The 24,042-nt window shown below is 37.1% G+C and overlaps 2 protein-coding genes across 3 annotated transcripts; one reads left to right on the top strand and one right to left on the bottom strand.

Annotated features, from left to right (window-relative positions):
* The first annotated feature begins 33 nt into the window (after positions 1-33).
* LOC106181949 (protein transport protein Sec24A) lies at positions 34-22,104 on the top strand. Of its 2 annotated transcripts, XM_086998404.1 has the most exons (22): positions 34-314; positions 1,215-2,264; positions 3,542-3,649; positions 4,292-4,381; positions 4,669-4,745; positions 5,240-5,572; positions 8,582-8,700; positions 9,163-9,265; positions 9,696-9,822; positions 10,357-10,466; positions 10,877-10,943; positions 11,326-11,490; positions 11,862-12,019; positions 12,315-12,416; positions 16,065-16,188; positions 17,034-17,192; positions 17,692-17,976; positions 18,684-18,862; positions 19,247-19,384; positions 20,216-20,413; positions 20,619-20,722; positions 20,878-22,104. In XM_086998404.1, the coding sequence occupies exons 1-22, from the start codon at positions 215-217 to the stop codon at positions 20,990-20,992; spliced, it is 4,011 nt and encodes a 1,336-aa protein (XP_086854530.1). In that variant the 5' UTR covers positions 34-214; the 3' UTR covers positions 20,993-22,104. The 2 variants fall into 2 exon arrangements, with proteins under 2 accessions (XP_086854530.1, XP_086854531.1); XM_086998405.1 differs by lacking the exon at positions 3,542-3,649.
* LOC147759268 (small ribosomal subunit protein uS3m-like) lies at positions 20,542-24,038 on the bottom strand. Its single transcript, XM_086998422.1, has 3 exons — positions 23,980-24,038; positions 23,316-23,520; positions 20,542-22,546 (listed from the first exon to the last, which is right to left on the bottom strand). The coding sequence occupies exons 1-3, from the start codon at positions 24,010-24,012 to the stop codon at positions 22,266-22,268; spliced, it is 519 nt and encodes a 172-aa protein (XP_086854548.1). The 5' UTR covers positions 24,013-24,038; the 3' UTR covers positions 20,542-22,265.
* Between the last annotated feature and the right edge of the window lie 4 nt (positions 24,039-24,042).

Here is a 24,042-nt window from a genome sequence, read left to right as displayed (position 1 = left end):
GCCACGTTGAAAACTGCGCATGCCTCAATCATGTGGTTGATACTTCCGTTCAGAGTTTGATTAAAAGCAAAGTCAATAACCGGGACTTTTTTTGGAGTTAAAGGCAGAAAAACTTCAAAGGTGAAAATGATATGATAACGTCCAGAAAAGTAGGTTTGCTTCCTTGTAAAAATTTTGTTATCTATAGTCTCCATTTATGTGAGATAGTTCAACAATGGCAGACCAGTCGCAATATCCACAGTCATTTCAAGGCGTGAGACCGCAAGGTTCAGGACAAAATGCCGGTTATTTTCCTAGCGGAGGTCCTCAGTTTGGTGAGTACTATGGTTTGATATATATGTTCATTTAGTATCGATTTGTGTAGTGGTATAAGAACGCTGATAAGTTGCTTACGTGGCAAGATTGACTCGTCTAAGTCTACGTCACACGTTAAGTACTACTAGTTGAACGTCTTAAGTCGATTGATACCTTCATATAAAATCGCCTTAGTCTCGTGAAGTGCTACTAGTATTAGATAACATTGTTAAAAAGCTGCCACTTACATTTAGAGGGAAAATAAACGGTCTATCTCCGTGGGTAAGTAATCTGTTGCTCACTGCAGTTAGCCAACAGTCAACTAAGTATTGTCTCAAACCTTAAGAAATGTCCTTCAAACAGAAAAGAAAATATAATACCACATACACTTGGTCAGGTTACTTTATTTCCAGTAAGTTTAAATGCATGATATTATCAGGAAACTGTCTTTTTTTACTTTAAGTAGGTGGCAACAATTACAGTGGTGTTTGGTCTATTGACAGAATTAAAGCCATAATTGCCATCACTTGTTTAGAATTGACCTTCATTTGTAATTATCTAAACAACAACAACAATAATAATTGTTAATGATAATACTGAAAGGAAAAGTTGTGATATAATAAAAGATAGATAGGATAGTGATCAATGTATTTGATAGCAGCTTTAACTGATTGGAGCAGATTGTAAAATAAGTAATATCCTCTACGTAGAATCAATCATAGTTGTTATCTAGATAAAAACGAAAGTCACCTGCAGTAAAATATATTCTTGAAGATAAGTCTGCTTCTAAAAAATAATAATTAAAATAAAATAATGATAAAAACAACATAATGTATGGGGAAGGGGGTAGCAAGCAGCAGAAAACTACAAAGATTACCAGGACCCAGTATTATCAGCTTTTTTGGGCTTCAATCTTGCAGGTCCTCCAGGCCAAGGTATGCCCCCAGTGAGCAAGCAGTTTAGTGGCCAGCCAGGTGGTTTCATGCCACCTCCTCTGCCAGGCGGTTCGCAGCCACCCCCTCAGCCAGGCTCCACATTTAATGGACAGGGAGGAGGAGGACCACCCCCAGGTCAGTTTGGCCAGAACAGGTTCCCAGGCCCAGGGGGGCCACCACCACCTAGATTTAACCCTCAGCAACAAGGTGGACTGTCATCAAATGCTGGTCAGCTCCCTCAGGGCCCAGGGGGTCCACCCCCTAGATTTGGTCCACCCCAAGGTCAAGGAGGTCCCCCGCCTAGGTTTGGGCCACCATCAGGACAGCCACAGAGATTTCCACCTACAAGCAGTGTGGGCCCTCAAGGCCAGCTTGGCCCAATGTCACAGGGCCAGATGAAGGGGCCACCACCCCAAGGAGGAATAAATACCACAGCTGGACAAAGTGGATCCCCTTTTGGAGCCCCATCTAATATGAATGGACCTCCTATGGGAGTAAGACCACCCACGTCACAAGTTGGCCAAGGATTTTATGGGCAGCAGATGCCACCAACTTCACAAAACACAGGAGTGCCCCCTCCTGGGCCTCCCTCAAATTTGGCAGGGTTTGGCCCACCCCCAACACACCCTGTGTCCCAAGGTATAGGGGCACCACCTGTGTCCAGACCTCCTGTTAGTAACTATGGCTCCATGGGTCCTCCAACCCTGGGGCCTCCGACTTCCCAGTCAATGGAGGGACAGCCTTCTCCCAGAGGACCCACACAGTTGTCTAATTTATCAGGGAAACCACCCCAAGGATTTGGACCCCCTCCTCCTACTTCCCAGGGTTATGGTCCTCCCTCTAACTTACCGAATACTGGACCGCCACCACCAAGACTGGGCGCACCACCCACATCTCTGGCAGGACCGCCACCGCCAAGACTCGGCGCACCACCGACATCCCTGTCAGGAGCGCCACCTATGTCACTGTCAACATCCCAGTTGGTGGCAGGTCCAGCTGACGGGTTGGCTCCTCCACCCCCAGGATACCTGCAAGGTGAGCAGACCAGACCATCTCTGGTGATACTTAACTTGTCTACCCTGAACTTTAGCTATCAGCTTATTATTAGTTGTTTACAGGTATTTTTAAAACATTTTTTTTTGTCTCACTGTTGAATAATTGACTAAGGAATTAATGTGGTGGCTTTTCAATGACTATTTAGGAATAGACTGGTATTAACATAGTAGCTTGTACATGAACAATAGCCATCCATGCAACACTTAATGCCTTATATGATAATAGACACCGTGATATATAAAACAGTGCTACGATAGAGATATAGATAATATATTTAATAACTTTATAATGAACTAACATCAGGTACACATTTCAAACATGTATCTGCTGCTTGATTTGTATTTTTTTTACAATTTTTAAATAATTATTCTGATAAAGTATATTGGTATTGTTTATAAAATCTTAATAACCCTTGGTAAATATGGTTGAGAAATAATTAAAAAAATTTTTTTGGAATGGAGACTAATTTCTGTTTTTTGCTTGCTTTTGCACACATCATTTTTATTGACCACCAGTTCAGTGTCAGCTTTGGTTTATGCTCATGTTAATGCATGGTATGTGGGGTAAACATGCTGCACTAATCCAACTTGAAATTTATGAGATAAGAGTATCTAAGGGATAATTTACATGACAAGTTGAGGTGTAGAAAAAATGTGACAACCTCACTGAAGTGCCAGGAAATGGGGAGGCGGGGCTAAAACTGGCATTCAAAGAAAATTTTTGCAAAGTGTTTGAGATAATTTCCTTTAGCAGAAGAAAGAAAGATAACTGATTTGTCAAAATTGTTGTAGTTTTGATTTGGTAAAGACTACCATTTTTCTAAATCTTAAAAATGTGTTTGTGTAACCTCACTGGTATACATATATACATACATGATAGACCTGTATCTTCAAATATATGGATATGTCACAGGCAAGATTGAAATCCAGGCTAGATTTTAAACCTGCCTAGGCAAGATTGGAATCCCAAGTCACAGACAATTTTAGATTAGTAATTTAATCACATCCCTAATGAAGCCAATTTAGTTATAGAATCTATGGTTAAGAGCATATTTTATTAATCATCTTGCATGTTGAAATTTCAATCTCACCTAGTCTGGATTTCAATCTTGCTTGTGATACAAACATATATCTACATCTATGTAGACAGCATGAAAGACTGTCCTCCTCATCCTCTCTCCTGGCATGCCTCCTTACTGTGTGAACAGTCAGTATATCAGTATACATATATATATATGTCAAGCATTGTTGTTGCAGGTCGTACTACACCTAATGAGCTGCCTAAGCCGTTTCATGGTCAGGCGACTTATTCACACACAATTGCTTATCATCCGAACAGTGCTACACCAACCCCTCTGGGCTCAGGTACTCCAACTTTACTAACTCTCACGTCATTTATCTGTAATTTATGGAAAGAAAATCTTTTTTTACATGGGTACATTTTATAACAACAAATGAACTGTATTTGGCCTCCCTAACTACCAGTCAGTTTTTCTGTTATATACCAAAACCAAGTATATTGTAAGTATTGTGTGGATTGTTCCTGGGTTGTGTGAACAATTTTTAGACTTGTAGAACATGGGTTATGCTGAAAATTAGTTAGGCAGGCCAGTGTATTAATTTAAACAAGAGGATAAAATACTTGGTGGGTAAAACATAAAAGCATGTGCAACTTAATTTGAAAATGTGTGTAGGTTGTGGCTGCTTTGGCTCTCAGGAGAAGGCATTTGCACTAATTGACATTTTTAGTGGGTTTTGTTTTTAGCTGATCATTATTGAAACGTTGCATTCTTTTTTTTTTTTTTTTTTTGCTTGGAATTTTATCTTTATTGGTAATGTATGTTTGTGAAAAAATGTTTTGATGTCTGTCGTAGATTTTATGATTTCTGGTTTACCTTCCAAAACCCCACATATTCTTGTATCGTTAACAGAATCCCCCCTTTATATTTAAAACTGGAATGGAACTAGCTGATCTTAATTAAATCATGTTTCTCTTTTTCTTCTTAGAACCACCATCTGAGAAATCTTCACGGGATTCTTCTCCTGTTCCTAACCAACAATATGATGTGTTAGAAGGACAGTTTGTGAACACTCCAGGTTTGTTTTGGTTAGGTAGCCCTGATAGTATTAGATCTAAAAGGTGCACACACAGTGAGTGAGGCGTGCACGTGCAAGCTGTTTTCGAAAACAGCAGAGGGTTAAACCAAACGCATAGAATGGACAAAAAACTAAGTTGAAATCGTGTTGTGACTTATGATTAATTTAGATAAACAATTTTAAACACAATTCTTATATCATCTCAACAACTTTGATAGCACTCTCCCTTGTTTTTTTGTATGCCCCTTTAACGAGATCTTGATATACGTTTCCTGTTAATCATGCAGGTGTTCCCCCATCAGCCACACCCCCTCCCCAGGAGATGAGGGCAGGGATCACAGGCAGGAGACAGTACCCTCAGATGGTAAGACAAAGGTGTGGGGGAGGGAGGGGGGGAATTATAGGGATGGGAATTTATTCCTATGGGAGTATGTTAGTTTTGGGAAATGTTTCTTATTGAATAGAAGACTTGTAATATGATCTAGATGTATCTGTAAATAACATGAAATGAATCCTATTAAAATGTAGTATTGAGCCTCTGGGTGAACAGAAGGATATATTATATGCTTAGTTGGTAACATTGATTAATGATTGCTCATTTTAAGAAGTTATTTCCATGGACTATTATCTCAGTAATTGTGCTGATGATGAAAAAAGGAAACAATTTTTATGACCACCCCAATTTTTCATTTGAGGTTAATTAAACATCCATATTTCTATCCATTTCCTTGGATATAATCATACTAATTTCCCTGTGTCAAAATCATCATGTTTTTATATACAAAAATTGTTTATTTCCTGACATATCATTATTTTATTTAATTGGTTCAGATGATACTGAACTTTTTTCATTTGTAGCCTCAAACATATGGACAGCCTCCATCTCAGCAAGTTCAAGGTTATGGACAGCCTCCATCTCAGCAAGGTCAAGGATATGGACAGCCTCCATCTCAGCAAGGTCAAGGATATGGACAGCCTCCCCTTCAGCCCCCAGGACAGGGGTTTGGTCAGCCACCCCCACCCACAGGTCCTGGAATAATGGGGGGTCCTTACACCCAGCAGCCCCACGGGGGATTTACCCCAGGGAGTACACCAGGGTATCCACAGCCCCAGGGACAGACGGGACAGATGGGCAATAGTATGCCCTATGGAGATAGCCTCAACTCTAGTTTTGGCAAACTAAATTTCCAGGTAAGTGCTCCTAAAGGGTAGATAACTAAAATAGCTGTTTCAAATAGCACCACAGATACATTGTATCTTATTTGTCTTTTTCATTGTTTATATAACCAATAGTTTTAAATGTGCTATATTATTGTACCACCAGCGTTAGCGCTGGCGGTACACATGGTTTCGGTCCCGTCCGGATCGTTCCGCCGGCTCCGCCGGCTCCGCCGGCTCCGCCGGCTCCGTTGGCTCCGCCGGCTCCGCCGGACGGCTACCGTTACCGCTTCTCCTCCTAGACGGTAAGGGCCCCCGTACCCATCTCATGGATTTAGGTCACCTATAATCTCAACTCGTTCCACGTAAAATTTGGGCTTTGTCGGTATTGGGGTCTGGGTGTGGCACTCATTGCAATGCACCCTTGTCTAAAAATGGCAAAATTAAATGCTAATTATCTACCCTACGGAAGGAGTTATGGGAAAAATTTCTATAGACGGCTTTCCAAAAGTCATATGTGTAGATTTCAAATATACCCTTCGATTTGACCTTTGACCTTTACTTCAAGGTCAAATGGGCCAAAATTTTCAAAAAAATTAAATTTTTTACGAAAAAAATTTTTTTTGCCCTGTTATTCAGACACCACACAGACTTAACCAATAATATTATTGGAAGGTGTTACCCTTCAGGTCATCTTTCATCTCCATGAATTTGGGGTCAATCGGTGCATTTTCACGGGAGTAGCGGCCATAAGATACCGAAACTGAAAACTGTCTCTAATTCGGGAACCGTTAATGCTAGAGACCCATTCTTTTTTGCATTTTGTAGAGCATGTAAAGCCCAACACTGGAGGTGGTCTCGTTTTTTTTGTATTCCATACGGTTTTCGAGTTACGCTGTATCAAAAAGTACATATTGGTGGTAAAAGCAAAATGTGCAGTACGGTAATGGATAATAAATTTTGAACTCTGGAAAAATAAAACATAAGGCTTGGCAAAGCAGACAACTTGTGTTCAAAAATGACATTATTTCATCAAATTTGAACTTCTGAAACTTCAGAGCACCTCCTATTTCAAGAATTTTGACCAAAATGACATTTTCTTTATTTTAATTAATTTTTTCTGTACGAAATTTAAGGCACATTATGGTAACTCCAAAATTATAACATTTAGTCCCTTATATCTCCAAAACTGGCAGAGATAGGTCCATAGTTACTATTGAAGTTGAATAGGAAGTCATATACTGGCAATCTTACTATGACCTTGAAAGTGACCTTTGACCTACTTTTCACCATGAACTGAACTTTGCAAATTTTTCTTCCCTTTTATCTCCAAAACTGGCAGAGATAGGTCCATAGTTACTATTGAAGTTGAATAGGAAGTCATATACTGGCAATCTTACTATGACCTTGAAAGTGACCTTTGACCTACTTTTCACCATGAACTGAACTTTGCAAATTTTTCTTCCCTTTTATCTCCAAAACTGGCAGAGATAGGTCCATAGTTACTATTGAACTTGAATAGGAAGTCATATACTGGCAATCTAAATGTGACCTTAAAATTGACCTTTGACCTACTTTTCACCATAAACTGAACTTTGCAATATTTGCTTCCCTTTTATCTCCAAAACTGGCAGAGACAGGTCCATAGTTACTATTGAACTTGAATAGGAAGTCATATACTGGCAATCTTAATGTGACCTTAAAATTGACCTTTGACCTACTTTACACCATGAACTGAATTTTGCAAATTTTGCTTTCCTTTTATCTCCAAAACTGGCTGAGATAGGTCCATAGTTACTATTGAACTTGAATAGGAAGTCATATACTGGCAATCTAAATGTGACCTCAAAATTGACCTTTGACCTACTTTTCACCATGAACTGAACTTTGCAAATTTTGCTTCCCTTTTATCTCCAAAACTGGCAGAGATAGGTCCATAGTTACTATTGAACTTGAATAGGAAGTCATATACTGGCAATCTAAATGTGACCTTAAAATTGACCTTTGACCTACTTTTCACCATGAACTGAATTTTGCAAATTTTGCTTCCCTTTTATCTCCAAAACTGGCTGAGATAGGTCCATAGTTACTATTGAACTTGAATAGGAAGTCATATACTGGCAATCTAAATGTGACCTTGAAATTGACCTTTGACCTACTTTTCACCATGAACTGAACTTTGCAAATTTTGCTTTCCTTTTATCTCCAAAACTGGCAGAGATAGGTCCATAGTTACTATTGAACTTGAAAAGGAAGTCATATACTGGCAATCTAAATGTGACCTTAAAATTGACCTTTGACCTACTTTACACCATAAACTGAATTTTGCAAATTTTGCTTTCCTTTTATCTCCAAAACTGGCTGAGATAGGTCCGTAGTTACTATTGAACTTGAATAGGAAGTCATATACTGGCATTATAAATGTGACATTAAAATTGACCTTTGTCCTACTTTTCACCATAAACTGAACTTTGCAAATTTTGCTTCCCTTTTATCTCCAAAACTGGCAAAGATAGGTCCATAGTTACTATTGAACTTGAATAGAAAGTCATATACTGGCAATCTAAATGTGACCTTGAAATTGACCTTTGACCTACTTTTTATCATGAACTGAACTCTGCTAATTTCTTTCTCTTTTAACTTCAAACTTGACAGAGATAGGTCCATAGTTACTCTTGAACTTGAATAGGAAGTCATATACTGGCAATTTACTGTGACCTTGAAATTGACCCTTGACCTACCTTACGAAGAACTTAAATTTGAATGTACCATATATATTTTTTGCAATAGTTTAAAAATTCTTGTTGATTGCATTTTTACAGCTTGTCAAGCACAAAACTGGTGGCTATGTCCCTTATTTTGTGTATGTGGGGGTCTATACGAATGCGCTTGCTCCAGCTGGTGGTACAATATTCGGAGGCGGTATCGCCTCTCTGATCCTCTAGTTTTAAGATAGACATGTTAAGGTTACACAGTGAGTATTATTTTATCAATTTGAAGTTGTGTTATTATTTCTTAATCATTGTTTGTGTTATTTTCCAGTCACCAGAGTCTAGAGTTGTGAATTTACTACAAGAGCGCAATGTGATTCCTCCAGATGGTGTGGAGACAGTAAAACCCAACCTGGCTCCTGATTTTAAAAAGCTCAACTGTAGTCCAGAGTGAGTATGTCTCTTCAGCCACCAGTGTATGTGTTAGCATGGAAAACAACTCACTTTACAGCCTGTGTAATCTAAAATAGAAAATGGATTTTAACTAAAATCTGTGCTCTCAAATTTTGAAGAGAAAATCAGTTTTGGAAAAATTACAATTAGACAAAGGATATTGATGTTACAACTATGAAAATTTTCACCATCAATGGAGAAAAGTTACCTGTTTATTTCACTGATATCAGAATCCTGAAACAACTGAAACATATAGAAATCTATAATGAACTCATATTAAACCAAGGTTTCTCTCTTCCTATTCCAGTATATTTAGATGTAGATATGTGTAGTAATCTATAATGAACTCATATTGAACCAATGTTTCTCTCTTCCTATTCCAGTATATTTAGATGTAGATATGTGTAGTAATCTATAATGAACTCATATTAAACCAATGTTTCTCTCTTCCTATTCCAGTATATTTAGATGCACACTGACTACCATACCACAGAGTCAGTCACTGCTGAATAAAGCACGGCTACCACTGGGTATATTAATTCACCCATTTAAGGATTTGACAGTAAGTCTACCCAAGTGCATTTGTTATTAAGAATATTTATATTATCCAATCAGATAACAGTTTTGATCTACTAATTAAGTGCATACCACCTGCTTGTTTCTGCAAGGTGCTTAAGAAAAACTTCCTGACTTTAAGATTAAATGTTTATAAAAAATATTGATTTGTAGATAAATTGTACCACCAGTGCGGAGTTGGCAGTACGCATAGTTTTAGTCCTGACCCATCGCGTCTGCTGTATCCGCGGGCTCTGCCGCCTTGTCACCGTTACTGCTTCTCGTAAAATACAAGAGCCCCAGACCCATCTCTTTGATTTAGGTCACATATAATCTCAACTCGTTCCACGTAAATTTTGGGCTTTATCAGTGCTTGGGTCTAGGTGTGGTGCTTGTGGCAATGTACCCTTGTTAGTTACTATTATCTTGTATTGCAGCAACTGCCAGTTATCCAGTCCAGTGTCATCGTGCGCTGTCGGTCGTGTAGGACGTACATTAATCCATTTGTGGCTTTCATAGACAATAGAAGGTGGAAGTGCAACTTGTGTTATAGGATCAATGAAGGTAAAGTAGAACACAGTGGGGAAAACTTTGAAACCATTCACTGGAACACTCTTAAAGTAAAAGTGAAATAAGAGGAAACTAAACTCTCATCAGCCTCAGTAGACTTTGTTAAGCTCCTGTTCTATAGCATGTGTAAAGATTTTTTTCAGTTTAAAAAACTTTGCAAAGCCATCTCTAGAGATAGTTAATGTGAATTATCACATTTTTTAATGCTTTGATTATAGTAAATGGGTAAATTTGGTAGGTTAGTAACCTATCCTTGCCAGGCTGTAACCAATTTAGTAGAGAGTTAAGTGTAATTATAAATTCTAAATATGCTAAATTTAGTCTCTGAGAATATGTATGATCCTGTGAGCAAAATGTATGGCGCTCATTTACAAAGAAGATTGAAGATGTGTTTTGCCTCCATGGAAATTGTTGTTGCAGAACCTGATGGGGTAAGCCATATCGTGCACCTGTTATTTTATGTGAATGTACAGCTTTCTACACAGCACAAATCACTGGTTCAAATTCTCCCCAATTACTTTCCTCCAGCCCCTGAAGAGTTCCAGTATGACCCAGTTAGTAAAACTTTTGGGGACCCAATGAGAAGGCCGGAAATGAAATCAGCAACGATTGAATTTATAGCCTCCTCAGAATACATGGTGAGTGACCTGTGGTGATCGCCAATGATTGATTGTTAATTTATAGCCTCCTCAGAATACATGGTGAGTGACCTGTGGTGATCGCCAGTGATTGATTGTTAAAAGCTAGTTGCTCTGTTTGTTTGGTGGAAGGTGTTATGCTTGATTTTCAATTAGATTTGTAAATTGCAAAGTATTTTGAAATGGAAGTGCAATACCTTAAAATTAGGATTGATTTAAAAAGTGATGAAAATTTAGTAAAGTTGACATGTCCTCTTAAAGTTTTAAAACATGAATGTGATACATTAGTCTCTGTCTTGTCATTTTCTTACATATACAGTTTAAGGTTTTATATAAAGCTCTGTACTCTGTGATAAGTGAATATAAAAACATTTTAAATATTAATCTAAGAAATGATATTGAACTTTCAGCTGCGGCCTCCCCAGCCAGCAGTATATTTGTTTCTGTTGGATGTATCATTTAATGCAATATCAACAGGTGGGTGTGGATTAAATATGTTTAAATTGTTCAGCAACTGTCCCATGTTGTTTCTGCAGAATTTTGTATTTGTTTTAAGTTAAAATGCCCTTAAACCCACCTCTGAATTTATGTCCCATACATTCCTTAGAGTATATGCATTAAGAAGTGCTATAGACAAGAACTGAACTTGATGACAAAAAACAATTGCCAAAGATCTTTGATGGATACTGTAACATATTATTATATCATAGTTTATGGTTTTTTGATATTTATCTTTTTTTTTTGTCAAATTCTGGAATTTAGGCTCTGTCAGAACTGTAAGCAATTCCCAAAACTTTCAGAACCTTAGATTTAATGTGAAAGAGAAATCATAACGGTTTACGATAATTTGTAATTTCAGGGTACTTGTCCTCATTTTGCCAAATTCTGGACGATGAACTGGACCGTATTCCTGGCGATGCCCGCACACTGGTGGGCTTTATAACCTACGACTCCTCTTTATACTTCTTCAACTTATCTGAAGGACTTTCAGCGCCTCAGCTACTGGTGGTGTCTGATATTGAAGGTAAGGAATGCTATTGGTTAGACTGCTCATATTGGATAGCCTGCTACAAAAGGTGGACTATTGATATGGTATTGGTCTAAGAGCATTGCTTACATAAAACATGATGTGGTTAATCTAATTGGGCTTCATTTAATGACGAAAGGGCTAAAACCAAAGCATTTACATATTTTTTTGTAAAGTGTGTACCATGAAATATATTTGACATGTGTCATGACTATAGAGAACTGTCTTGTTCATATCCTTCAGTGAAGTGTGTGCCATAAAATATATTTCATATGTGCTGCGACTGTTGAGTACTGAACATCTAAATTTGCAACAATATAACTTGGTTATTGAAAATTTTAATTTCATTAAGGTAATCAATATTTCAGATGTATTTCTGCCTATGCCTGATGGACTTCTAACAAACTTAAGGGACTGTAAAGACTTGGTCAAAGATCTGTTGAGTCAGTTACCCAAGATGTTTGAAGGCAACAAGGAAACCAACAGTGCCCTGGGGGCAGCTATGCAGGCGGGGCTTAAAATGATGGTAAGAGCCATGAGAATCGAATTTCTTTTGTTGGAAAAGGAAGTACTTTAGGGCATATCAGCGTACATACTTTTTATTATTTTTTACATATTATGGTTCTTCTTGTTATAATAAAAAATTGAAATAACAATTGTTATCTTTATTATTATTATTAAGTTTTTAGTATTCTTATTGTTGATATAATTCTCTGTTCAGACAGCCACTGGGGGAAGGATATCAGTATTCCAGACCTGTCTGTATTAATATCTTTGATATATCCACAGTATTCTTATTGTTGATATAATTCTCTGTTCAGACAGCCACTGGGGGTAGGATATCAGTATTCCAAACCTGTCTGCCTTCAGTTGGGCCTGGGTCACTGCAAGCCAGAGAGGATCCCAACGCTAGGGCTGGCAAGGTAGGCAGTGGACAGTGTTGCAAGAATAGCAGTGATGAAATTATGGATTTGATAGTTAAACGTGGCAGTGTGTTTTCAACATTTCTGTGTTTATTAATAAAAACTGTTACAAAATTTAAATCTTGACTGTTGAGTGCAAATAAGCTGCCAATGTTGGGTGTATGGTGTATTTTACAAATGTTTATTTAAAACAGTTGCATCAGTAAAATTATGATTGCATTTTTTAATCCATTTCATGTGAAAATATTTACTATGTACATTATATTTCTAGGCTGTAGCCCACCTAGGCACCCTGCCACAGACTTCTACAATCATTGACTAAGATAATAATATTTACTATGTACTTTTTATGTACAGACACAGAAGTGTCTGTACATATTGCCATCACCTGCGTCTGTCGTCGCCGATGCCGTGCACTTTCCTTGTTAACACGATAAGTGGAGGGCAGTTTTACTTTTTGGCTTTATATTTACAGAGCTGATGAATATTCATAAAACACAGGTCAAGTTCGAAAATCAGCATGATCGGGCCATTATTGTAGAAGTTATGCTGTTTTTTCACTTTTCAGCATATATGCAACCCTGTTAACACATTTTAAGGAAAACCGATAGGCCTGTTGTCATTAAACTCACAGGAGTAATCAATCTTACTAAAACGCAGGTCAAGTTCGAAAATCGGCATGATCGGGCCACTATTTTAGTAGTTATGCTGTTTTTTCACTTTTTAGCATATATGCAACATTGTTAACACATTTCAAGGAAAACCGATAGGCCTGTTGTCATGAAACTCACATTAGTAATCAATCTTACTAAAACGCAGGTCAAGTTCAAAAATCAGCATAATGGGGCCATTATTTTATAAGTTATGCTGTTTTTTCACATTTCCTCAGATTCAATTCTTAGGCATGTTAACAGTCTCATTATTTAACTAATAAGATATGTAAATGTGTTTGTTTGACATTTCCTGCAACTTTACAACATTGTTAGTTGATTATGTAAAAATGATTGTAAACTTGTAATCATGTATTGTATAATAGAGTTTCAAAAATGGAAAAAAACTCATATCATTGCAGTTTGTCAGATTAATTCATTCACTATGTTCAGAAACTCGGAATGGAGGAAATTGGACATTAAACACTGTTCTATTGATATTTTTCCCATGTCATCAATTTTCTTAGTTGATCATATAAAAATGGCAGTAAACTGTTAATTTTGTTATATGTTAAACAATTGTTAAAAATGGAAAAAAACACATTTCAGGACAGTGCTGTCTTGTTTACATTTTGGCATTTTCAAGGTGTGACTTTGAAGTTCCATGGGCCTGAAGACCTTTGCTTGTCACATTTTCTGAATATCCATGATACTAATATTTTATTATTAAAAATTGATGGTCATTATGCTGTTAAACATTATGTAATATTGCATCAAAATTTGAAGAAACCCCTATTTTGGACACTGCTCCCATGATGACCATTTAAGGAAAACCATGTCACTTACTGTTCTCAAACTTACAGGAAAGAAACATGGGACTAAGATACAGTTTAATTAGGCAATACAGTCTGTTTGGTAATTCTTTCTGGCAGTTAATCGTTTTTTTGTGAAAATTTAATTTTTCACATATTGGCATTTTCAAGGTGTGACTTAGAACCTCCACGGGCTTGAAGACCCATGGTAGTCACATTTTCTGAAAATCCACAATACATATATTTTATTATGTACATATTGCCATCACCTGCATCTGTCGTCGCCGTCCATGTTGCCGTTGCCGTGCACTTTTATCGTTAACACCATAAGTGGAAGACAGTTTTACTTTTTGGCTTTATATTTACAGAGCTGATGAATATTCATAAAACGCAGGTCAAGTTCGAAAATCAACATGATCAAGGCATTATTGTAGAAGTTATGCTGTTTTTTTTTTTTCACTTTTCAGCATATATGCAACACTGTTAACACAATATAAGAAAAACATATAGACCGTTGTCATGAAACTCACAGGAGTGGTTAATCTTACTAAAATGCAGGTCAAGTTCGAAAATCGGCATGATCGGGCCACTATTTTAGTAGTTATGCTGTTTTTTTCACTTTTCAGCATATATACAACACTGTTAACACAATATAAGAAAAACAGATAGGCCAATTGTCATGAAACTCACAGGAGTGGTTAATCTTACTAAAACTCAGGTTGAGTTTGAAAATCAGCCTAATCGGGCCATTATTTTAGAAGTTATGCTGTTTTTTCACATTTCCTCAGATTCAATTCTTAGGCATGTTAACAGTTTCATTATTTAATTAATAAGATACGTAAAAGTGTTTGTTTGACATTTCCTGCATCTTTATAACATTGTTGGTTGATTTTGTAAAAATGATGGTAAACTTGTTATCGTGTATTGTGTAATAAAGTTTCAAAAATGGAAATAAACTCATATCATTGCAGTTTGTCAGATTCAATCATTCACTATGTTCAGAATCTCAGAATGGAAGAAATTGGACATTTAACACTGCTCTATTGATTTTTTTCCCATCTCATCAATTTTTTTAGTTGATCATATATAAATGGCAGTAAACTGTTAATTTTGTTTTATGTTAAAAATTGTTAAAAATGTGGAAAAAAACATTTCAGAACAGTGCTGTCTTGTTTACATTTTGGCATTTTCAAGTTGTGACTTTGAAGTTCCATGGGCCAGAAGACCTTTGCTAGTCACATTTTCTGAATATCCATGATACTAATATTTTATTATTAGAAATTGATGGTCATTATGCTGTTAAACATTATGTAATATTGCATCAAAATTTGAAAAAAAAACTATTTTTGGGCACTGCTACTATGATGACCATTTAAGAAAAACCATGTCACTTACTGTTCTCAAACTTACAGGAAAGAAACATGGGACTAAAATATAGCTTCGGTAGGCAATGCAATCTGCCAGTTAAACATTTTTTTGTGAAAATTTAATTTTTCACATATTGGCATTTTCAATGTGTGACTTTGAAGTTCCACAGGCTTGAAGACCCATGATAGTCACATTTTCTGAAAATCCATGATAGGTATATTTTCTTATTAAAAATTGATTGTCATTATGCTGTAAACCATTATGTAATATTGCATCAGAATAGAAGAAAACACAATTTTGGGTGCTGCTGCCATGATGACCATTATGAGAAAACCATGTTACTTATGATTGCAAAACTTTCAAAAAAGAAATACAGGACTAAAATGCAGCCTGACGTTGGAAAAGCAGTCTAATTGACTTCTTTTTCTGGAAGTTTTACATTTTCAAAGTGTGAACTTGAACTTCCATGGACCTGAAGCCTTATGCTTGGTACACATTTTACTTACATTGGTATTACCTGTTGAGCATAATTAAAATTTGATGTTGAATTTGCAGTTTAACATAATGTACTTTTGTATCAGAATTGACAGTAGCCTATTTTGTTATTTCCTGCTTTTTGTCTGTACATTTGACAGCTTTGCTGCCTTGTTATTACTAGGCTGTAGCCCACCTAGGCCCTGCCACAGACTTCTACAATTACTAAGATAATAATATTTACTATGTACATTATATTTCTAGGCTGTAGACAACCTAGGCCCTGCCACAGACTTCAACAATTACTAAGATAATAATATTTACTATGTACATTATATTTCTAGGCTGTAGCCCACCTAGGCCCTGCCACAGACTTCTACAAGAAGTATGCACTGGACTGCTCTGCTCAGCAGATAGCAGTGGATATCTTCTTCCTCAATGGGCAGTATGCAGACATAGCATCTATAGGTAGGTTGTGGGTCTGTTCAATGGACAGTATGCAGACATAACATCTATAGGTAGGTTGTGGGTCTGTTCAATGGGCAGTGCAGACATAGCGTCTATAGGTAGGTTGTGGGTCTGTTCAATGGGCAGTATGCAGACATAGCGTCTATAGGTAGGTTGTGGGTCTGTTCAATGGGCAGTATGCAGACATAGCGTCTATAGGTAGGTTGTGGGTCTGTTCAATGGGCAGTATGCAGACATAGCGTCTATAGGTAGGTTGTGGGTCTGTTCAATGGGCAGTATGCAGACATAATGTCTATAGGTAGGTTTTGGGGCACTCTTGGGGACTCTCAGATACCTTGGTTGGTCCATTGAGAATACTGGTGAAATACTCCCAGTTCTGTGATGTAATAAGCACAGAAGATAATTGATCACCTTGTCCCATATAGGAAGAAATGCACCCCCCCCCCTTGTTTGTTAATGCTCAGCTGTTCTGCCCTCTCATGTATAGTTTCATTTACAGAGGGAGATGCAACATCAAATAGAGAGATGTTAGTCCAGTAAAAAATATTAATGGCATATCTTAATGTGAACATGACTGGATGAGTTACATAGTATTTACATGTTGTTCTTTAGATATATATATATTTAGATATCTGGGGCACTTGGGGGGTTGGGGGGGGGGTAGTAGGGGGGGGGGGGTCTGTGCAAAGGTGGGGAGAATGAAGAGTTTCCATTAAAACTGCAGAAACTCATTAGACTTATACCTGTGTACAAATCTGAATGAAATACATCTTTAAATACTTCCAGGAGGGGATATCATATTAAAATACAGTCAACTTAAAGCAATTATATCTTTCTTATTCCAGCTTGTGCATCCAAGTTTTCAGGGGGTGACCTCCACTACTACCCCATGCTGCACTCTGTGGCGAATCCCGCTGAGGTGGAGAGGTTTGAGAACGACCTGAGGAGGTATCTGACCAGAAAGATAGGGTTTGAGTCTGTGATGAGAGTAAGGTGCACAAAAGGTAAATTTTTATTATTTTTTTTTATGTTATAAATAAAGAAATAATGATAATAAAAAATTATATGTGTTTAATTAATCTTATAAGTAGTAGCAACATTTCTTATTTTTTCATTCTCAAATTAAATTGCTTGTATTTTGTCTTTAAGTTATTACATTACAGCAGCTAGGTAAGGGACCATTCACAATGAGTTATGTCGACCTAGCTATGTGCACTTACTCCACAGGCACTCTCGCTAAATGCAATCAGATAACGGGCTGTAAGACTCTTCTTGTTTCCAACTTGGATATTCACCAACATTTTTGTATCCTAGATAATGCCAGGAGGCAGCATGTCAGTCTGATAATATGATTACATTTAGCGAAAGCCCCAGTGAAGTTAAAGGGCACTCGCTAGGTAAACACAAATCTTTCTGAACAAACACTTTCTAAATTAAATGTGAAAAAAAAAAGCGTTGTCTCTTCAAGGCCAGTGCATACAATTGATTCCTCTTTGCTTTTAGGTTTAAGTATCCATACCTTTCATGGTAATTTCTTTGTGAGGTCCACGGATCTCCTTAGCTTACCCAACATCAACCCAGACGCTGGCTTTGGCATGCAGGTTTCCATAGAGGACAATTTGCATGAGAGTTCCACAGTGAGTTTTCAGGCAGCTCTCTTGTATACGTCCAGTAAAGGGGAGAGAAGGATCCGTGTCCACAACTTGTGTTTGCCAGTGACCAACCAGTTGACTGATGTCTTCTCTGGTGCTGACCAGCAGGCCATAGCAGGATTGCTGGCTAAGATGGGTGGGTACTTCATGGGTTTGTTAGCTGGATTGCTGGCTAAGATGGGTGGGTACTTCATGGGTTTGTTAGCAGGATTGCTGGCTAAGATGGGTGGGTACTTCATGGGTTTGTTAGCAGGATTGCTGGCTAAGATGGGGGGTACTTCATGGGTTTGTTAGCAGGATTGCTGGCTAAGATGGATGGGTACTTCATGGGTTTGTTAGCAGAATTGCTGGCCAAGATGGGTGGGTACTTCATGGGTTTGTTAGCAGGATTGCTGGCTAAGATGGGTGGGTACTTCATGGGTTTGTTAACTGGATTGCTGGCTAAGATGGGTGGGTACTTCATGGGTTTGTTGGCAGGATTGCTGGCCAAGATGGGTGGGTACTTCTTGGGTTTGTTAGCAGGATTGCTGCCTAAGATGGGTGGGTACTTCATGGGTACTTCATAGCAATATTGCATTATGTGATATCTAAAGTAATTGGTCTTACTTTAGATGTGCCACATTGTCACTTTCCATAAAGATGCTCTCTTATGCTGGTATGCACACACAATCTACATAATTTACATCAAGTAACTACTGTGAGGCAGCTGAGCTTATTTCTTTTTATGACAAGATTGTTATGTAATGACTCCAGTAAAAAGCTATCTGCAACAGGTTTAGTCTAATGGACATGTCTTTGAAATTGACAGTGGTAACACTAACAGATGACTTTTTTTTCTCGTAGCTGTGGACAGGTCGCTCAGTTCTAGTCTGATGGATGCCCGCGAGGCTATGGTTAACGCTTGCATGGACGCAATCAGTGCATATGCCAGCAGTATTCCAGCCTCTCAAAGGATAGGCACCCTTCCTTGCTGTTACTCTATTAGGTTACTCCCAATGTATACACTGGCCTTGCTCAAGTCTGTGAGTATTACAGGGAATTGGAATGTAGAAGTGGGCTTGTGTTACATGATTGTTGTTGATTTTTTTTTTACCTTCAAGATCTGTTTGTGGAATCTCTTCCTTAGAATGTTGACATATTCAATTTTAACAGTAGTCCTGGTTTCTTGTTATTTGTATGGCCCACTCATGTTCAGCACATTTTTATTACATGCTTTTTGTTTGCAAATCATTTTAAAAATATTTTGTCAGATTTAGAAAAATGATTTTTGCAGTATTTATAAATGGCATCACTTCTTACACAGGAAATAATATAATACAACACTCCTGTTTATATAATATTCTTACTGATAACACAGGGAATATCATTACACAAGTCTATATAATATATCAGTAATTTATTTCTAGGCTGCCTTCAGGGTTGGAGTAAGCACAAAGTTGGATGACCGTGTGTTCTTTATGGAGATGTGCAAGTCTTTACCTCTTAATTATATCTTGTTAAAGCTGTATCCCAGTATGTACCCTGTGCACAATCTGGAGGATAAGGTAACTAGGTTTAGTTCCAGTCTTTACCTCTTAATTATATCTTGTTAAAGCTTTATCCCAGTATGTACCCTGTGCACAATCTGGAGGATAAGGTAACTAGGTTTAGTTCCAGTCTGTACCTCTTAATTATATCTTGTTAAAGCTTTATCCCAGTATGTACCCTGTGCACAATCTGGAGGATAAGGTAACTAGGTTTAGTTCCAGTCTGTACCTCTTAATTATATCTTGTTAAAGCTTTATCCCAGTATGTACCCTGTGCACAATCTGGAGGATAAGGTAACTAGGTTTAGTTCCAGTCTTTACCTCTTAAATATATATCTTGTTAAAGCTTTATCCCAGTATGTACCCTGTGCACAATCTGGAGGATAAGGTAACTAGGTTTAGTTCCAGTCTTTACTTCTTAATTATATCTTGTTAAAGCTTTATCCCAGTATGTACCCTGTGCACAATCTGGAGGATAAGGTAATTAGGTTTAGTCCCTCTTAGTTATATCCATGAGTAGAAAACGGTTCATTACCTCAGGAAATTTAATTTGGTTGGAAAAATCCCATGGACTAGCCCTTTAAAAAAGTGTATGTTTGAGTTTTAATTATCATGTCAAATATCTTCACGTATTTCATGCCTGCCTTTCAGCATTGAAAATAGTAACCACAGTGACAGTCAGAGATTTAAAATGCCAATGAGATAGTTGAAATTTAAAACTAATTTAGAATTCCACATTTAGAAATATGAAATAGATATTAAATTGCTTGTACAAAAACTTGTGAACTGTTTGAGGTATAAACTCCAGTAGACTTTATTTTCATTATTATAGTTTTATTTTGGTTCCAGAATTCCATCAGTAAGGATGACCAGATGATTCCTCAACCCCCACATCTTCAGTTATCCTCGGCCAACCTGGACAGACAGGGCGTTTTCCTGCTGGACGCTGGGGACGAAATGTTTCTGTATGTGGGCGGGGCCATCAGTGACCTCTTTTGTCAGGAGGTCTTGGACAAACCTAACTTTTTGTCAGTGCCAGACGGAATGGTGAGGGTGGACATTTATTTAAATATTGTAAAGTTAAATATTAAATGCCAGTGAAATTGTAGGGAAACCCAACTTTTTACCAAGTTCATTTACAAAAACTGAGAGAAAAAGATCACAAAAGATACGTCTCATTTAATGATTTTTTTTTATCCTTATGATTTCAGTCACATTTGCTTCTGAATTTATTTAATGATTATCGTTTCAGACTGATCTTCCTGAACTAGAAAACCCGACATCTGAGCGACTTAGGAATTTTATCAATTATTTACAAGATCAGAGACCTTTTCACTCCAAGTTCTTAGTTGTCAGGTATGTTATCTGTGGCATTAGGTCACATGGTCCTTTCGATATTTTTAGAATTTTATATCTTAGTTGAAAAAAAAGAATAGAATGTTCATACAAAGTTTTCTAAAGTATAAAAGGACTAAGGGCAGTTCACACAGGTTAATTTTGTTCATTTGCAGGGAAGACAGCAAAGCTAGAATGCAATTCTTCAAATACATGGTAGAAGATAAAACGGAAGCCAGTATGTCTTACTATGAGTACCTTCAGAGTATACAAAAGCAGTTGAAAGGATGAACAATCAACAATAGGACTTTACTGTACTCCACTTGGGACAATTTCCCAAGAAAAGTGTCATTTTAAAGCAGCTCTGCTGGGACAGGTGACCACATGTTGTTTACAAAGCAGGCAAAGTTTCTACAGTGATTTGGTCATTTAAAACTGCCAAAATGAAATATATATATATATATATATATATATATGAAAGGGTTAAATATGCATGGTCCAATGATATACTGCAGAAAAATCACTACCTAGGATCTGATTAACAAGTTCCTGGCATGAAATCTAGTGTGATGGTGTGATAAGCTACATTGATTGAAGTAGTATCTGTGATGGATGGACAAAGATGCATGTCCATTTTGTATATATACATAGAAATGAATTAACCATGAAATATTGACCAGAACCTGCCTGTTTGCTTCAGAACTGACATTTAGTAAGCTTCAAATAGGGTGAAAATTCCCCTTCTTGATTGTTGACACTGTGTGGTATATTTAAGTAACTTAAAGGGATAATAACTCTTTGTATGAGATCTATATTTCACAATAAAAAACATTGTGAATAACTCATAGAAATATAATATATTCTGTTTTACCACAAAAACGGCAGTTATAGCTATTTTTTCTGACATCTGAACTTGTCTTCAGACCACGTGACCTCCATTGATGGCTATACTCTGTTAAAATCTCTTAAGAGATTTTAACCAAAAAACAAACTTTTTAGAAAAAAACCAGGGACTAACTTTGAATGTAAAAATGGATTCATTAACCATTGGTTAGTATGGGAAAATTGTTGTTTACTCCAGGAAAATTCATTTTTTGGCCGAAATGAAGAGTTATTATCACTTTAAATATAAACTTGCAAAGGAGAATAATTGCAATCATAATGCATGCAGTAGAAAGTACTTGTAATATAAATTGGAATTCTTTTTAACAATAGTTTCTCTCTGAGAAACTAGTGTGTTTAATGTAGCACATTTCTATTTATTTCCTATTCAAACAGTGGTGCATGAAAGTTGTTGAACTATACCGATGGTTGTACATTTGAAGTCGAGGACCCTGTGCTTTAAAGAAGAAACTTCATACCAAGATTTTTATGGACATTAAAGTCTGTCATAAGAAAACTTAGTTTTGTGTTTTTCTTCTTCTCTTACTGTTCTTTCTCAAATAAAGAGTCAACAAACTAATTGTGAGGGCAATTTTAACAGAATTACAGAACTAATACCATTTCCTCCTGCATCCTGATTTGGAATTGGAAAACTTAAAGGGCTATCCATACACCAAATGTTTCAAATATATCGCAATACTGGAAGGTCTTCCGTTCCTCGAACAATGAAATCCACTTTCACTGGACACTGTAAGACTGTGGTTAAGAATTCTTCAGCAAATCCAATTTGAAAAAAAAGGAGGTTGTATCCTTTCCTTGGTGGAATTGCAGCTGATACAGTGATCACATTGTATTTCCTTTTTATTATGTAGTCATTTACTCCCATCAATTCACTTAAAAGCTTTCTGATGTAAGCATCTTCCAATGCAGTTTCTGAGGATCTGGATTCTCCATAAAGATTACCTGGGTGATAAGACCATTCAAAACACTCACTTAAAGATAATAAACACAAATTAACACAAAAAATATTAGGATATGTTATCATGTGATAATATCAAAGATTTAAAAACTACAGATGTCCTATCAACAGGAATGACATTAATATTGTCCTTACTCTAAAAATTGCAAGGAACACAATTTATGAACTACTGTAGAACATGTTAAGAATCAAATACAATGATGTCCAAAAAGGGGTATTCTTTCCTTCTGCAAATTATTTACATTCAGGTTAAAAACTACAAGATTTGTGATTTTTTGACAAAGTGCTTAGGGATAAAAGAATAATTCTCTTAGACTCCAGGACCAAATGACAGAATGTAAACCTTTTTCAAGTCTGATAAAAATTCTTTACAAGGTCACAAACTAAAAGAAAGACACACAGCCTTTTAACCACTTTTCAAATCTGTGTGAACCCTGCAAGAATTGTGCATGGCTCCAGCTCCTGTTCTGCTCCACCTCCATTTCGGCTGCAATTTCAGAATAAAATCCAAGATTCATAAATACCACAGTTAACATACTGAACAGCTAGGCTAGAAGACTAACCCAGGCCCGTAGCCAGCAATCTCAAAAGGGGGGTTCTTTTTCTGAAAAAGTGGACCTTTTACCATGAAAACTTCATGTACCTAGATCAAATTTTACCCAGGGTGGACCTTTTCCCAGCAAAAGGGGCGGTTCTTTCGAACCCCCCGAACCCCCCCTGGCTACGGGCCTGCTAACCACAGCATGAACTTACTAGTATTCCATGTTAGCCATCCTTTCCTAACTCCCAGATGGTGAGGGGCAGTGGCCTTTTCATACAGAATACCATGGTTCCCCGCTGCCGATCTCTTGGGGATTGCAGCCCTCCTGTTCTTCAGATACACAGCACTGGTTTTAATCCCTCGCACTGGGCACGTGTTACAAGTACGCTGTAACACTGCTAACAATACTGAGTTAGTCTGAAAATGATTGGAAATGGTATGTTAATAAATGTTTGCAGGAGAAATATATTCTGTTTGTCAACTGATGAATTCTAGTTCTATTCGTAAAAGGAAAATATGTACGAAAAAAAATAAAACATCTTTCACTGGACAATTGAATAATTTGGTGCATTACGAATAAAACAAAGTGGAGACCTCTACATTTATGCATTTGACTCCAACATCCTATTAGCCAGCTTATAAGTTCCATATATCATGTTATTATCGCCCTGTTAAAATGTTATAATCATATAATGTTATAATGCCTTCATTAGCCAACTTTAAACAGCCCTACCCATATATATTATTATTTATGTTATTATGACTAATACGTTTTGGCACGGATGATTATTTTATTGTGTCAAGCAAATAGTAATGAGCCTCGCATGTCTAACATCCCGTAGCCACACTAAAAGTCTACTCGTAATTTCCTCTCACCAACATTGCCCTCCTTTCAGCAGCCGTGCGCATGTGCACTGTAAACTTCCTTTGTCGTATAAC

The sequence above is a fragment of the Lingula anatina genome, unplaced genomic scaffold (assembly GCF_051362555.1).
Source record: "Lingula anatina isolate TDL-2025a unplaced genomic scaffold, LinAna3.0 unanchor82, whole genome shotgun sequence".
In the NCBI taxonomy this organism is placed as follows: domain Eukaryota; kingdom Metazoa; phylum Brachiopoda; class Lingulata; order Lingulida; family Lingulidae; genus Lingula; species Lingula anatina.
Note: the sequence above shows the minus strand (reverse complement) of the source record. Positions and strands in the feature narration are given on the sequence as shown.